Source organism: Lepidochelys kempii, chromosome 15 (assembly GCF_965140285.1).
Source record: "Lepidochelys kempii isolate rLepKem1 chromosome 15, rLepKem1.hap1, whole genome shotgun sequence".
NCBI classification, from domain to species: Eukaryota; Metazoa; Chordata; order Testudines; family Cheloniidae; genus Lepidochelys; species Lepidochelys kempii.
In genome coordinates this window covers 27,268,014-27,285,348 of record NC_136394.1, presented here as the reverse complement: position 1 = coordinate 27,285,348, position 17,335 = coordinate 27,268,014, and the positions used below count along the sequence as shown (strand labels likewise).

At 44.2% G+C, this 17,335-nt stretch overlaps 1 protein-coding gene across 2 annotated transcripts in view; it reads left to right on the top strand.

Moving 5' to 3' along the window:
* Positions 1 to 4,431: 4,431 nt before the first annotated feature.
* Positions 4,432 to 17,335, top strand: part of PPTC7 (protein phosphatase targeting COQ7) — a 29,241-nt gene continuing 16,337 nt past the window's right edge. Inside the window, exon 1 of one of the 2 annotated variants that reach the window (XM_073312408.2) lies at positions 4,432 to 5,092. In XM_073312408.2, the coding sequence (XP_073168509.1) occupies positions 4,891 to 5,092 (202 nt within the window). In that variant the 5' untranslated portion in view covers positions 4,432 to 4,890. The remainder of the gene's footprint in view (positions 5,093 to 17,335) is intronic. The other variant, XM_073312407.2, reaches the window with a different exon arrangement.

Genomic DNA, 17,335 nt, shown 5'->3' with positions numbered 1-17,335 from the left:
TCTTTTGGAATACATTATTAAAAGAAAATAAATTGTTGCCACTGTTGTAGAAAAGTGTAGTGAATCTCTTAGAAAAGACTGAATAGATTACTTAATATTACCCCGTATTTGGTACTGATTTGTAAGAAATATAATAATTTGCCCATTATGAATAGTATTGAACAATTAAACCTCAAAGAACTTACTAAAATATGGACCAGTTCAGAATCCAGCTATTAACTTTACATACATCCTTGGTGATATTCTCTTCCAATACTCTTTCTCATCAAACTGCCTTTATTCAAGGAACATCTGCAGTCAGCAACATTATATGCTTTATAATTATAATTTTTAGGGGGAAGGCATCAGGGGGGAGAGGGATAGCTCAGTGGTTTGAGCATTGGTCTGCTAAACGCAGGGTTGTGCATTCAATCCTTGAGGGGGCCATTTAGGGATCTGGGGCAAAAATTAGGCATTGGTCCTGCTTTGAGCAGGGGGTTGGACGAGATGACCTCCTGAGGTCCCTTCCAATCCTGATAGTCTATGACTGGAAGTCAGGAGACCAGAGTTCTATTCTTTGTGCTGTCACTGACTTTGACTTTGTAAATTGGGAATAGTAATATTCATCATAGGGAATCTGTGAGGCTTCATTAATAATTGCTTGTAAAACCATGTTACATCTTCAGAAGAAAGATACTATAAAAATGCAAAGTACTATTAGAAATAACACTTCTTTTATTTGTCTTCAAGGACCCTGTTTTTGTGATAGATGTAGCTATGTTTTCTGCATAGAGTGCTTAAAAATATAAGAAGTCAGTAAGCCTGCCTGTCAGGCTGCTGGTGGTAGCGCTTTGAGGAGATTGAAAATGGAGGATCTTGCAGAAGAAAAAACATGTTGACTTCTCTTTTGTGGAGACTTTATATTTGCTGTTTCCCTTACTCTAAATAAAAGTATACATTTTATTCTCTGTCCGTGGGGTAACATAATTTTTTTTGTGCCCCACTTTATTTACATTGCTTTCTTAAGTGGGGTCATGGCAATGTGTTATGATCATTTGTGGCTGCTAAATAAGATGACTTTATTTTAAGGGCTGTCTGTTATTTGGTACTTCATGTCTATCATCCTATACAACTCAATATACAATACACTTTATCCCATATTTCAGCAGTAATCCTGTGAAGGATCATACATTGTAACATTATGATACAAATGTATGCATTTGTCTTCTGTATGATTTTGTACCATGAATAACATTGTAGGGAACTATCCCTTAAAAATAAGCTTTGTCATGCATGAATTCTGAAATAGAGGTGGTCACTATCCCTTAAAGTGAGGTGGGAGGGTGTGTGACATGGAATCATCTGACGAACATGAATGTGGTCCTCAAAAATCTAGGACAGACACAGTATTGCCCATGCCAGCTGTTCAAAAATTGAGTCAAGCTCCAAAAAAAGGTTTTTTGTTTGTTTGTTTTTTAAAATAATAAATTTGAGGGAGGTTGTTTCTTTGTGTGTGGTTTTGATGTGTTGTTTTGCCTTCTGGTGTTTGAGCCGTTAGGTTTCATGCTTTCCACTTTACTTCACAACCATGCCCGCTATAAACTTAGAAAAAATAAAAGTATCACAAAACTTGCAACCTTGTGCTCTGGGTGTCCCTAAACCTCTAACTGCCAGAAGCACTGGGCACTGGCCACTGTCAGAGATAGGATTTTGGGCTTGATGGACCATTGGTCAGACCCATTATTGCCGTTCTTATGCACAAAGCACAAGAGCTGGCAATGCGAAGGCCATAAGGTGCCTGAAGTATGGTTTATGGGTAGGGTGACCAGACGTCCTGTATTTAAGCCCTCCTGCAGATGTCCTGACTTTTTGTTAAAAACTGGCAAATTGTCCCATATTTTCTGTATGGATAGGTCCTGCTGCTGGTCAGATCCCTGCTCGCCAGCCATCCGCCTACCAGCGGTGGGCAGGGAGAGGTGGGGGTGTCCAGTGGCTGACGATGGGGGTGGGTGTGCAAGGCTGGTGGCGGGGCGAAGATGCAGTGTGGGGGGCCAGCTGCTCCCCCTGCTGGTCTGTCAGTGCAGCCCCTGCTGCATGCTGGCTCTCGGCCAGCTGCACCCTATCCTGTTTCTGGCCAGCAGTGGCTGCGCGTTGTGAGCTACAGTGGCTGGTGAGAGTGGGCAGGGGCCGGTTACGTGTCACCTCTGCTGCCCACCCATCAGCCCTGTACATGCTCCCCATCTTGCTGTCTTCTACCTGCTTTGCCCCTTTGCTCTCCCAGCCCAACTGCTTCTCCATATCCCCCCCAGCAGGACCCATCCCACTCCCAGTGCTGTGTGGAGAACCAGCCCCTGGTCCAAGTGGTTAGTTCACCAACAGCCTGGCTGGCAGGCTCCTTCCTTCCCCCACTGCCTGTGGCTGGGCTGGTGCGCTGGAAAACCCTAAGACATTCCCGGCCTGCACAGTGCTGCCACAGGGACATCTCTCCACCCCTCAGCTAAGCTCTGGAGTTGGGCAGGGGTGGGGGTTAAGCGTAAGTGGTTTCCAGCCTGTCTATAACAGCCCCCTGGGCAGGGGCTTAGCACCCTCCTCACCTCCCCAGCCCCGGGCACTGACCCCAGGGCACGCAGAGCTGTTCTGTCCTAGGCACCCTCCTCTGCTGAGCCACCTCTCTGGCCAAGTTCACTGAAGCCCCTGCAGTCAGGTTCCCTGGGCCATGGTGCACAATGCATCCTTAGGGCTTAACCCCTTCCTGCCCATGCTGTAGCTGGGGAGGGCCGGGTTATGTTGGTGGCCAGTAGCAGCTTGGAGATGTTAGCTGCTTTTTGACACTGTGGTGGCAGGAAGGGACAAGCTGTGTCCAGCCACACGGGCGGGAGAAGAGATGAGTTCTGCAAAGATGGGCCCAGTAATTCTCCCTTCCTCTCCCCCCCGAAGTAGCTCCTGTCCCTTCCCTCCCATACAGTGCCCAAAGGCAGCTCTGGCCACATTCTAGGGCAGGGGTAGCTAATCTGATCCTGAGAAGGAGCCAGAATTTACCAATATACATTGCCAAAGAGCCACAGTAATATGTCAGCAGCCCCGTATCAGCTCCACTCCCAGTGCCTCCCACCCACTTGCAGCCCCGCTGATCTGTGCTCCCGATCAGCTGTTTCATGGCATGCAGGAAGCTCTGGGGAACGGGGAGGAGAGAGGGCACGGCAGGCTCAGGGGAGAGGGCAGGAAGGGGTGGAGTGGGGGCAGGGCCTGTGGGAGATCAGGCGTTGAGCAGTGAGAAACCCCCCCGGCACACTGGAAAGTTGGCACCTGTAGCTCCAGCCCCGGAGTCGGTGCCTAAACAAGGAGCCGCATATTAATTTCTGAAGAGCTGCATGTGGCTCTGGAGCCACAGGTTGGCCACCCCTGAATTAGGGTGAACCCTGGCAAAAATCTGGGGAGGGAGGGCAAGTGACCTTGTGTCATTCCCCCCGCCCTGCCCCCCCGTTGCTGTCTTGGGAAGATGTGGTGCAAGGTACCAGGAGAGGTGGGTCCAGCCTGGGGCCTAGCTAGGCTTGGAGAGCGGAGAGCGCTGGGCAGGGAGGGTCTGGTAGGTCAGTCACCCCTACTGTGTGAGAGAGGTGAACAGGAGTGTTTGTGTGTCACCTCTGAGTGAGGGTGGGGGGATAGGGGGTGTCACCCCTCCCCACGTGAACCCTAAAGCCTTAAAGATAAGCAGGTAAATAAAAAGAATCCAGCTACGTAGTGTTTCATTTTAACAGGGGCTCAGTCAACTTGATGTTAATTTGAATGTTTGTCCTGCATAGTTCTGATTGATTACCGTTGAACTCGCTTGAATTTGAGTAATTTTACCAGGTGTCCCATAGTCAGCATAGGGTAGGGTGACCAGATAGCAAGTGTGAAAAATCGGGATGGGGTGGGGGGGTGGTGGTAATAGGAGCCAATATATATAAAAAAGCCCCAAATATTGGGACTGTCTCTATAAAATTGGGACATCCGGTCACCCTAGCATAGGGACATCTGGTCATCCTCTTCATGGGCCACATGTATGGAATTACAACCTGCAGCTGCCTTCAACTGGACTGGAGGGGGGATTCCAAGGTCTTGATCTGGGGGGACTACAAGTTCCAGCATGCCATGCTCCAGCCAGGCCAGAACAGCTACTGTTCATTGCCTAAGAGGCGCGCTTTGTAGCAGCATTGCACCCCGGGAATTGTAGTCCTAAGCCTGTTGCATACTGGGAGTAGAAATCCCGTTTAGACATAGAGCTGCGGGGAGCGGCAGACATAGTTTTCCTTTTTATGCAAATGAGTTGAGACCAGTAGCGAATGAGGACCCTGCCGGGCGCCCGCCCTTTCTTGGGGGCCGTGGCGAGGTCCCGGATGCTGGGGGCGTGTCCCCAGCCGGCGAGGCGGGGCCGGGGGCGGGGCTGACCTCCCTCTCTCCCCGTCGTCGCGGTTGCCGTCCGGGCCTGACCCCTGAAGCGCGCGAGCTGAAGATGGCGACGCAGCGCAGCTGGGGGCGGAGGCGGCGCAGCGACCGCTGCCGGCTCTGACCGAGCCACCGACCCGCGCGCCGGCGGCTAGAGGCCTCTGAGGCGGAGCGAGCCGGCGGGGGGAGCCGGCCGGCCGGGGTGCGGCGGAGCCGGGGCGGGAGCCGGCTGTGAGGCAGGCGCTGAGGGGATCCCAGGGAAAGCCGGGGCTGAGGGGGGCGGCAGAGGCTCCGGGGTGCCCCGCAGGGGGACCCGGCTCCGAGGAGCGCAGGGGGCGGCGCGGGGGTCAGGGCGCCAGCGCCGAGCGGGAAGCCTGGCTTGGCCGAGGGCAGGGCCCGCGGGGGAAGCCGGGGCGGGCTGCTGCAGCTGAGGTGGCCTCGGCCCGCGGTTCCCCTCGTGCCGGCTGCCGGGCGGCCCGCGCCATGTTCTCGGTGCTGTCCTATGGCAGGCTGGTGGCCCGGGCGGTCCTGGGCGGGCTCTCGCAGACCGACTCCCGCGATTACAGCCTGGTGACCGCCAGCTGCGGCTTCGGCAAGGACTTCCGCAAGGGCATCCTCAAGAAAGGCATGTGCTACGGGGATGACGCCTGCTTCGTGGCCCGGCACCGGTCCGCCGATGTGCTCGGTAAGTGCCCAGGCTGCGCCCGGCCTCCCTCCCCACTGCCTGCAATGGGCCGCCTTTGGCACAGGCCATGTGGGGGCCGCCTGCACCGCAGGCACCAAAACAGGCCCCCCGTGAGTGTCCAAAGGAAAGGCCTTTGCCAAGCCATGGAGGGGCTGGTAGTCCCGGATTGCCCTTCCTATCCCAGACAAGGCCTTGGAGAAGTGGTGGGCTGACTGCTGGGTGGTTAGGCCCAGTCTTTGGTATGTTACCTGTAATTGCAAGGCCTAATGTGTGTGAAAAGCAGAAAGGCAACGGTTCATGCCGCTCTCTTTGCTGAAGTGGTTAAAACTGAACAGTGTTAATAACTTGAACAGAAAATGTCATTGAAACAGACCCTTCCTATTTTCAATGCACAGGATGCCCTTGTCAGTTGGAAGGCAAAGTGACATTGAGACTGGTTTCAAATGTCAGATTTCACTTTCAGCACCCAGTTTACCTTGGTTACACAGTACGGTTTAGATCTATACACAAGACTTTTCTGATTCAAATGTCATCACGAGCAGTGAATAAGTTTGGGTAATTGTTGTCTGTGTAAGTAGTAATATTGTGGAGGCGCGTGACCTTTCTCAGACATCGTTGAGGTTGAATTTTATTTAATTGTAATCAAAGCTCAGGGGTTGAGCTTCTCAGCAATTGAACCAGCTTTGCACCATAACTTTATAGTACTAAAAAGATCTCAGTGGAGTTTCAGCCTTTTTTGATTAGACCATAATAATGGGCCGGTGTTGGAATATGTCATGACTTTGTGATATTGGTAGTACTTCAGAATGTGGAGCTTCGGTGGTAACTTGATTACTTGAATATGACTGAGACATTATTTCAGAAAAATATATAACTTGGTGATAGGAAACAATGTTGCTGTTCACCTTTAAGGGAGCTGTGGATGATGCTGTGGCTCTCCAGGAGACATGGGAACCTGATCCGTGTGTTCAGTACTCTGCATCTTTTCCACTGGGTCTGAGTTTTTCCCCCTCACCCCATTAAAAGTAGCTGTCAGACAGCTGTACCTGTGACCCATGTTGTCTGTCTGTTTTTAAAAGTTCAGTACATGTCCAGTGCTGATGGATGACTGAATGTTCAGTGATTAGTCTCCTCAGAAATGAAGCACCTGGGGCACTTTTTTCCCAGATAGGTGGACTCTGTGCATGCGAGGGAGCGGGAAGGTGAAAGGAAGGAGGCACTTTCCACTTACAGTGGATCTACTCACTCTTCATTTTTTTTGTAGCATATTTGGTCGTCCTATCATATTTGTGTGCTGCTCTTTTCCCAGCCCATCTTGCCTTCCTGCTGAACCCAGCAGAGAATTACAATACTGAGTTTGTCATTGCATTAATTTTCATGGCAACATGATGACAAACACAGGATTGTAACTTCGCTGCAGGGTCAGACAGAAAATCTAAATATATTAAATAGGAAAGTGAAACAGAAAATTACTGGCAGACTAATAGAATTTATAGAAGAAGCCATCTTGGCTTTTTATTGCTTTTCTAACATTAAAATGTACCAATAACTTCAAAATTACTTTATGCTCTGCAAACATTAGAACCCAATATAATTCTAGATGACATAAAAATTCATCCTTATGTCTCAATCCATATTGCTTAAAATCATGGAAATATAGGACTGGAAGGGACCTTGATAGATCTTATGCACTGAGGCATAACTAAATATTATCTAGACCATCCCTGGCAGGTGTTTGTCTAACCTGATCTTAAAAAGCTCCAATGACGGAGATTTCATGACCTCCCTAGACAATTTGTTCCAGAGCTTTACAGTTAGGGAGTTTTATTTTAAGCCCATTACTACTTGTCCTGTCCTCAGTGGTTAAGGAGAACAATTTATCACCCTTCTTTTTATAACAATATTTTATGTGCTTGAAGACTGTTATCAGGTCCCCTCTTGATCTTCTCTTCTCCAGACTAAACAAACCCAATTTTTTTCAATCTTTCCTTGTAGGTCATGTTTTCTAGACCTTTAATAATTTTTGTTGCTGTCCTCTGGACTTTCTCCAATTTGTCCACATCTTTCCTGAAGTGTAATACCCAGAATTAGACACAGTACTCCAGTTGAGGCCTTATCAATGCTGAGTAGAATGGAAGAATTGCTTCTCGGGTCTTGTTTACAACACTCCTGCTAATACATCCCAGAATCTTTATCACTTTTTTTTTTTTTTTGCAGCAGTATTACATTAACACATATTTAGTTTGTAATCCACTATAATCTTCAGATCCTTTCCTTTCCTGTGGTGGTACTTCCTAGGTAGTCATTTCCCATTTTGTATTTGTGTAATCGATTGTACTTTTGTACAAAGTATAGTACTTTCCATTTGTCTGTATTGAATTTCATCCTATTCAGACCATTTCTCCAGTTTGTCAAGATCATTGTGAATTCCAATTCTGTCTTTCAAAGCACTTGCAGTCCCTTCCAGTTTGATATCATCTGCAAACTTGATACGTGTACTCTCTCTCTGCTAGTATCTAAATCATATATGAAGATATTGAATAGACCAGACCCAGGACAGATCTCTGCAGGACCCCACTTGATATGCCCTTCCAGCTTGACTATGAACCATTGATAACTCCTCTCCAGCTAGTTGTGCTCCACCTTATAGCAGGTTCATCTAATCTGTATTTTTCTAGTTTATGAGACAGTCATGTGAGACAGTATCAAAAGCTTTAAAATTGAGATATATCATATCTACTGCTTTGCCCCATCCACAAGGATCGTTACCCTGTCAAAGAAGGATGGTAGGTTGGTTTGACGGGATTTTTTCTTGACACATCCATGTTGACTGTCACTTATTAACTTATTTGCTTCAAAGTGCTTACAGATTTGATTGTTGTTTGTTTCATTATCTTTCTGGGTACTGAACTTAAGCTGACCGATAAACAATTCGCTGGGTTGTCCTTATTTCCCTTTTTATAGAGAGGCACAATATTTATCCTTTTTCAGTCGTCTGGTGTATCTCCTGTCTTCAATGAGTTCTCTGAGGTAATTGCTAATGGCTTAGAAATCTCTTCAGCTAGTTCCATAAGTATTCTAGGATGTATTATCAGGCCTGCTGACTTGAAGATGTATAACCTGTCCAAGGAATTCTTAACTTGTTGTTTTCCTGTTTTAGTCTCAGATCCAATGCCATTGATGCTGGTGTTCACTATGTTAGTTGTCTGATCCTGTTGACTTTTTTTTTAGTGAAAACTAAAATAAAAAAGGCCTTTACTGCTTCAGCCATTGCTTCATGGATAGATATGGATTTTGTCTTATTTTAGCTACTGTAATCACCATCTCTGGCCTCCCTTCTTCCCCACCCCTCTATCTGTTCTCAGTATTGATGCTGAAATTCCCTTGTTCTTCTGACATCACTCCATCCTCAAATATCCCTTCCCTTTTTTTAGTGTAGTAAGCTGAAGCTCTTCACCCCTGCTTTCTGTGCCCTATGTAACTTGTATTGACCTACTCTCTTCCATCTGTGCTCCTCCCAACCCTGTCTCCTTTTTTGTCTTGGCCTCCCACCTCTTGTCCACTTGGCATCTTTTCTTTCCTTAAAATTCTCTTCTGTAAACTCTTTCTGTTTCTCCAGACCCTCTTGCATTTGAAGTGTTGCTTTTTTTTAATTTGGTCTCCTGTTTTGAAACTCTTTAGGGCTAGTTTCTCATTAATTTGTTTAATGAAGAGCCTTGTACATTTAGTATTATAGTAGAGTGGAATACTAGCAATTTTGTTGGTAAAACATTGGTCGGTCAGGGGTTTGGGATAAAAAACACACCCCTAACTGACAAGTTCCACTGACAGAAGCACCAGTGCTTGTTGGGGGTGGTTTAATTGTGCCATTGGGAGCGCTCTTGCTTGTTGGCATAGAGTGGCTACACAGGAGACCTTACAGCAGCGCAGCTGTGCAGCTCTAAGGTCTGTAGTGTAGGCATGGCCTATATAAATATATTTGGACTGTTTGTAGTTGAAGGATAAATGTAAAATCTTTTTTCCATTTAGATTTGATTTTTCTTATTAGTCACTCAGTGACAAAAGTCTGCCAGATACTTTGGCAGAGTAGTTTTAAATAAACTTTAAGTTTATGAAGAGCAAGCCTGAGTGGGCTGAGTGTGGGTGTGGAACCACTCCCATTCAGTGGAAAATGTGCATCGGTACTTGGGATTTATTCTTTCTTGGGTCAAAAAAGAGTTGACTAACATCAAAGAGGCTACATGCTTTTTTCCTGTTTTTAATAGCTAAAAGTTCAGATAGTTTTGTTGTTTGTTTTAGCATAGAACTGTTCAAATACAAAAATGCTGGTGACTCTGTTTCGTGTGTGCTGTGTAGTTCAAAGCTTGAAAAAATTAGTTACCTAGAAATCAGAGACTACTAAGTATATACCAATCTTTTATATCAAGATCCAGGACAAACCCCTAATGAAAAGTCATGTCACACTCATCTTGCAGCAGCTGGTAAAGGGTGTTCTTGAGGCTTTATCTTTCCTGTTAACCAAGAACTGATAGGTATCTGTTAACTTTGCAGCCATACTCTGTGACCCTGACTGGAAGGGAGAACAAATTCACCAATTTAGAGACTCCTCTTCACTGTTTTCTTCTTTGGGATTTTCTTGGAGAAAAGAAGCCAATTTCTATTACTATCCCTGACCTCTGTTTCTGGTACCTTCATGAGTATTTCCATTGCATGCTGCTGCTATCCATAGATCTCATGTGATCATTGCCAATTTCATGGCTGCCAATTTCATGCTGGCCCAGAGCAGGGCATTACTGTCCACTGTAAAATTCAAATTGGGCAACTATTTCCTCTGCTTAAAATCTAGGTCTTGGGAGAATGTAGTGTAATTGGTTAGAACTTTAGTGAATAGTACTGTCCTTGAAAATGAATGTGGCAGCAGTCTGTCTAGTTACAAGGTAGTCCCCCTCTCCATTTTCTTTTTTACACTGTAACATACATACTGTAAGTAGGTTAAAAAAACCCCACTTAGTGTAAGACCTTTTTCTGGGCAGGAAAAAGGCCCAAGAGAAAGCAAACTATGGATGATCTGCAAAAATTATCAAGATAATGTCAAAGCTGTTTTGGTCCATGAGAACGGGAATGTGTTCTGTATCTGATGCCTGAAGGGCATAGAAGGCAATGTTAAAAGGATTATTTTGTTTCTGAAGACATTATTCAGAGAAACTTTTCCTGGATCGCACCAATGGTGTGCCTAGTTCCGTACACTGAGTGTAATCCAGGGAGGTTAGTGGTTGTGTGGTGTGTTTTGTTTTTTAATAAATAAAAATTAATTCATGGGCCTATAACTTTTAGGTGTAACATTATTACTTAATATATGAATGAGCTAAACAAATATTGTCTTATCAATAAAATACAGTTTCTTTGTAGGTATGTCAGGGAATATGGCTTCTAGCGGTCTGATGGATAATGGATATGTCAGCAGAACTCTTAAATACTGCTTGAATGTAGCCCTTTGGAAACACGATTCATACCTCTTCAGCAAAAAAAGCTTTTATTTGGTCTTTTTCTTAAACACAGTTTCTGTAATGGTGTTGAACATGATTTGTTGGCCTGTGCTTACAGTTAGATGCATGTTCGGCCACACCCACTGTTGACACTTTTCAGAGTAACAGCCGCGTTAGTCTGTATTCGCAAAAAGAAAAGGAGTACTTGTGGCACCTTAGCGACTAACCAATTGATTTGAGCATAAGCTTTCGTGAGCTACAGCTCACTTCATCGGATACATACTGTGGAAAGTTTCACAGTATGTATCCGATGAAGTGAGCTGTAGCTCACGAAAGCTTATGCTCAAATAAATTGGTTAGTTGCTAAAGTGCCACAAGTACTCCTTTTCTTTTTGTTGACACTTGTGAACAATATGTAACTTTCCTTGCATACCCAAGGCATGAGTGTGGCTGCCTGAAGGAAGAATACTGTTCTGTCAATTCTGTGCAAGGAAACAAGAAGCAAAACTGAACACAGTAGCCAAAGATTAAGCCTTGTCTATGCTGGCAAAACTTTGCAAAAATATCCCACTGTTTACACTAGTTCATCTGCACTTGTTAGCAATATTGGGAGCCTTAATGTAGACAGGTGACAGCATTTTAAATACCGGGTCAATTAGATCTGTTCTGTGCAGGGATAGATGACAATGCTTAAAATGACAGGTTTCAGAGTAACAGCCGTGTTAGTCTGTATTCGCAAAAAGAAAAGGAGTAGTTGTGGCACCTTAGAGACTAACCAATTTATTTGAGCATGAGCTTTTGTGAGCTACAGCTCACTTCATCGGATGCATACCGTGGAAACTGCAGCAGACTTTATACGCTACCAGCACTCCCAGCTACCTTCGAGACACCACTGACTTCCTGAGGAAACTTCAATCCATCGGTGATCTTCCTGATAACACCATCCTGGCCACTATGGATGTAGAAGCCCTCTACACCAACATTCCACACAAAGATGGACTACAAGCTGTCAAGAACACTATCCTCGATAATGTCACGGCTAACCTGGTGGCTGAACTTTGTGACTTTGTCCTTACTCATAACTATTTTACATTTGGGGACAATGTATACCTTCAGATCAGCGGCACTGCTATGGGTACCTGCATGGCCCCACAGTATGCCAACATTTTTATGGCTGATTTAGAACAAAGCTTCCTCAGCTCTCGTCCCCTAAAGCCCCTACTCTACTTGCGCTATATTGATGACATCTTCATCATCTGGACCCATGGAAAAGAAGCCCTTGAGGAATTCCACCATGATTTCAACAACTTCCGTCCCACCATCAACCTCAGCCTGGTCTAGTCCACACAAGAGATCCACTTCCTGGACACTACAGTGCTAATAAACAATGGTCACATAAACACCACCCTATACCGGAAACCTACTGACCGCTATTCCTACCTACATGCCTCCAGCTTTCACCCTGACCACACCACACGATCCATAGTCTACAGCCAAGCTCTGCGATACAACCGCATTTGCTCCAACCCCTCAGACAGAGACAAACACCTACAAGATCTCTGTCAAGCTTTCTTACAACTACAATACCCACCTGCGGAAGTAAAGAAACAGATTGATAGAGCCAGAAGAGTTCCCAGAAGTTACCTACTACAGGACAGGCCTAACAAAGAAAATAACAGAACGCCACTAGCCATCACCTTCAGCCCCCAACTAAAACCCCTCCAACACATTATTAAGGATCTACAACCTATCCTAAAGGATGACCCAACACTCTCACAAATCTTGGGAGACAGGCCAGTCCCTTGCCTACAGACAGCCCACCAACCTGAAGCAAATACTCACCAACAACCACATACCACACAACAGAACCACTAACCCAGGAACCTATCCTTGCAACAAAGCCCGTTGCCAACTGTGCCCACATATTTATTCAGGGGACACCATCACAGGGCCTAATAACATCAGCCACACTATCAGAGGCTTGTTCACCTGCACATCCACCAATGTGATATATGCCATCATGTGCCAGCAATGCCCCTCTGCCATTTACATTGGTCAAACTGGACAGTCTCTACGTAAAAGAATAAATGGACACAAATCAGATGTCAAGAATTATAACATTCATAAACCAGTCGGAGAACACTTCAATCTCTCTGGTCACGCAATCACAGACATGAAGGTCGCTATCTTAAAACAAAAAAACTTCAGATCCAGACTCCAGCGAGAAACTGCTGAATTGGAATTCATTTGCAAATTGGATACTATTAATTTAGGCTTAAATAGAGACTGGGAGTGGCTAAGTCATTATGCAAGGTAGCCTATTTCCCCTTGTTTTTTCCTACCCCCCCCCCCCGATGTTCTGGTTAAACTTGGATTTAAACTTGGAGAGTGGTCAGTTTGGATGAGCTATTGCCAGCAGGAGAGTGAGTTTGTGTGTGTGTGTCCCTGGGAAAAAAAAGGGGGGGGGTGAGAGAGCCTGGATTTGTGCTGGACATGGACCACCTTGATTACCATGCACATTGTAGGGAGAGTGGTCACTTTGGATGAGCTATTACCAGCAGGAGAGTGAGTTTGTGTGTGTATGGGGGTGGGGGGGTGAGAGAACCTGGATTTGTGCTGGAAATGGCCCACCTTGATTATCATGCACATTGTAGGGAGAGTGGTCACTTTGGATGGGCTATTACCATCAGGAGAGTGAGTTTGTGTGTGGGGGGGTGGAGGGTGAGAAAATCTGGATTTGTGCTGGAAATGGCCCAACTTGATGATCACTTTAGATAAGCTATTACCAGCAGGACAGTGGGGTGGGAGGAGGTATTGTTTCATGTTCTCTGTGTGTATATAAAGTCTGCTGCAGTTTCCACGGTATGCAGCCGATGAAGTGAGCTGTAGCTCACGAAAGCTCATGCTCAAATAAATTGGTTAGTCTCTAAGGTGCCACAAGTACTCCTTTTCGTAATGCTTAAAATGTCAGCAGCAGCTGGCAGTCCAGGTGCACAAGAACTCCCAATATTGCACAACACTGTGATGCTGAACTTGTGTTAGCTATGCTGGGAAGCTCTTGCAAAACTTCCCTAGTGTAGACAAGACTTCAGTGTGTTCTTGTAACTCTTAAATCTGTTGATAAGCAGTCCGCAAATGATAAGTTTGTGTTAAGCATTTAGAAAGTTCCACTCTTTCCTGTCCCACCCCCCAAAAATGGCCTCCTACTTGGCTATTACACTGATCTTCTTTCTGCTGTTGAAGTTACTAAAAATGTTGCTACAGAGTTTGAGAACTAGATCTGGCCTTGGGCAGAAAACTGACTTAATTGGGATAGGTTTCAGAGTAACAGCCGTGTTAGTCTGTATTCGCAAAAAGAAAAGGAGTACTTGTGGCACCTTAGAGACTAACCAATTTATTAGATTGGTTAGTCTCTAAGGTGCCACAAGTACTCCTTTTCTTTTTTTTAATTGGGATATAAATTCACCTCAGCTCCCCTGATATGCTTGTGATGCTCCCCAGGGGTGCTCCAGTTTGTGAGGCACCTTGCCACTACTTGCCCTTAGCATGAAGCAGTGTTGTCTATGCCTGATGTGGTTAAGCTCCCTGAAACCAGTAGCCTTTGGCCCTGCATGTACTGACTTCCAGGTCTCCCCACACCTCATCCTCTCTTTACAGTGAAGTGCTAGGTACACATGAACCCTTGAGTCTTGGGAGGGCTCCCTGCAGTATCCACCTCTTGTGCCTGGACACTCACAATAATTACCAACTAAGCTTTCCCCAAAGAGAGAGTGTACCCACAGTTTGACTAACACAGCTGTGGATCAGGTCCTTTACAACAGCACAGAGAGAATGAGTAGAAACAACAATTGGTTACACATATAAAACAAAACATAAAATGCAATTGTAGATCTATGCTTATTAATGGTTACATTTCCTATTATATAAAATAGATTTTCTCCCAAGGATTCAGACTTCGACAAAGCTGCTGGTTTTCAGTCAAAACCGGGATTCAAGTTTTCGTGAATATCTCTATGCCCTACAAGCAGTTTTCTCAGTAAATGGATACCAGAATGGTGTTTTTGCTTCTTATTTCCCCAAACTCATTGTTTTGACCTCAGACTCAGGATGGCTCCCTGTTGTTTGTTCTCCAGTGTGCTGGCTCCAAGTTGTCTTTTGTATCCTTGGGTTGACTTGAAATGCAAATGTAGCTGCCATTGTGTTTGACTTACAAAGTTTAATTTACATAGGAACCTAGGCAAATGTTCCTTTGCCTGGCAAAACCAGTTCTTCACTTCTAGGGAGTAACACACTGATATAAACTATAAGGACACATTTTCAGTGTATATAGACATACTTTTTAAAATCTGTACATTTTCGTAATATTAATGACCAGCACAATCTTGGTTTTTATTTGAGATCTCACAAGATTCTTTATAGATAAATACTATGACAGCAATATGTTGGGTGAGGTGAGTTTGTCGGGCTTGATAGCAGTTGCTGTTGTCATCAAGGGGGATTTGGGCTCACAGTGGTTTTTAAAGCATCTTATATATGTTGGCTGAGTGTGTGCAGGGGAGGAATGTGCACAACTAACCCATCCGTTGTTAGCTTTGCATGTTTGTTGTTTTCCCCTCCAGTTAATTTATAACTACTTCCACTGAAGTTCAAGGTATGCAGTATGCTGAAAATTTAATAACTTCAAGTGATATTAGCCACACTTTGATTCACTTGGGTTTGGCATTGCAGCCTTACTTGCTTTGTGCTTTGCTCTGAGACTTGTGAGGGTCCTTGATGTACTGGGTCATCAAGAAGTTGGATGAAGCCAGCTTCACAGTAACTGACAGGCACACAGTCTATAATTTGGCAGTAACTCTGGGAAGTGCTTGTCTAGCTTTTAGCAAGATAACTCCCATTTATGAATGCTGTAGGAGAAGCTGTAATCCAGGGAATCTTGCCCTTCGCATGTTTTTCTTTAAAATGTATTCAGCTGCTTTACCTGCTGACGTTATTCCCTTTTTCCATGATTTATGATCTCTTATACAGAAGCCCTGACTTAACCCTGACTAATGCTTTTGAACATAGAGTAATACATATGTCCAAGGAAATGTGCTTGTGTAGGTGTTCTGATTCTTACTGAATATCCTGAGAAAGTCAAAGATTTCATACAACTTAAATTTAGTAATTCTTCTGTCACTTAAGCAACATTTTAAACTTAAGCAATTACTGTGTTATTTGACAGGTTTCAGAGTAGCAGCCGTATTAGTCTGTATCTGCAAAAAGAACAGGAGTACTCCTGTTCTTTTTGTGTGTTATGGGTGTTCAGGGTTTGAGGACATTGCATGTTATGAAATATGATGGAAGTAGTAAGTAAACTGAAGTTAACAATGCTGTTAACTCAAGACAGTTGTTGTTTTAATTATCTTTTTATATTGATGTTCTGTGTCCAAGGTGAAAGGATGGATAGTATAAATCAGTACAGCACATTCTGATTCCTCAGCAGCAACATAACAAGTACCAGTAGTTTAGTTCTGAATTTTATTTGAATGAAATCTGAGGTGATGTGCTATTATACAGACAAGGCTTACTTGTAGGAGTATAGTGGTAGTATCTGAAGTTGTCTTAAATTCTCCCTTTTTACTGATCTTGGAATGTCAGTTTTCAGTCTGTTATTCAATGTATTGAAAAATATTCAAAATTTCTTTGCTTAACTTGAGCCTCATTGGCCTTTAAAGAAAAGAGATAAATTAAAGTAACTCTTTAATCTGAAGCTGATATGTCACATTCCTTTTATGTAAAATAACATACTTTACCCTGACAAGTTACATGTAACTTTTTTAATTTAAAAAACCAGCTGGTCTGCAGGACTGGATGGTTCAGGACTGGGAATTAAGAACCTTTTAGTGCAGGTCAGAAACAGCTCAGGTTGGTATTGTGCATTGCAAATGTTGGCTCTTTGACTTGCACTACATGAGCTGATGATCTGTCCACTTTGCAGAGAACTCAGATGTCCACTGACCAAAAAATTTGGTCCCCTTGCTAGCTGTTTTAGAAGAGAGAGGCAAACAACTAAATGAGATTTTTGGGGTGGGAGGAGAGTGAGTTATCCTCATTCCTAATAGTCCTTGTAGGGAAAAGTTGAGGCACACAGGTGGTCCCGTTTGGGAAGCTTGTATTATCAGGCTATACAGATGCTGGCTCTAACCTGCTGTTGGATTATGTAGTTCATGTCAAGGTCAACTCTAAATCTTCCACTTTGATTTCAAATGGCATCCTATGTGAAGAGCATTTTTAGATGAACAAATTGCATTTTACTGTTTAAATATTCACTCAACTAGAGGTTAATTCTATCCTTTCCAAAATAAATCCTTTACTTAAGCATGCTCTGAAAGAGTAACTCATCATGATTAACTTCATTTTTTTTCACAAAGTACCATATAATACAGAATATTCCTTTAAATTATGACTTGTATGTTGAAGATCAGACAGATCCTTCACCAAATTAAATAATGGAAATATTTTCAAATAGGATTATTTTTCTTATTGGGTATCTGCAATCTATCTTAATATGTCCTGTAGACAATATTTGAATGCAGTAGTGTTAACATTAAGAACAGACAGTGAAAGACTGTAAAAATATTTTAGCCAAACAGACAGCGCTTTAGCATTAGCTGTTAACAAACCACCATGCCGCTATAATTTAAAAGCTTTAAAATTACTGTGTGGTCAGGTGAGCCAGTCATATCTTACATACTATTGCAGCTCAACTTTCTTTTGC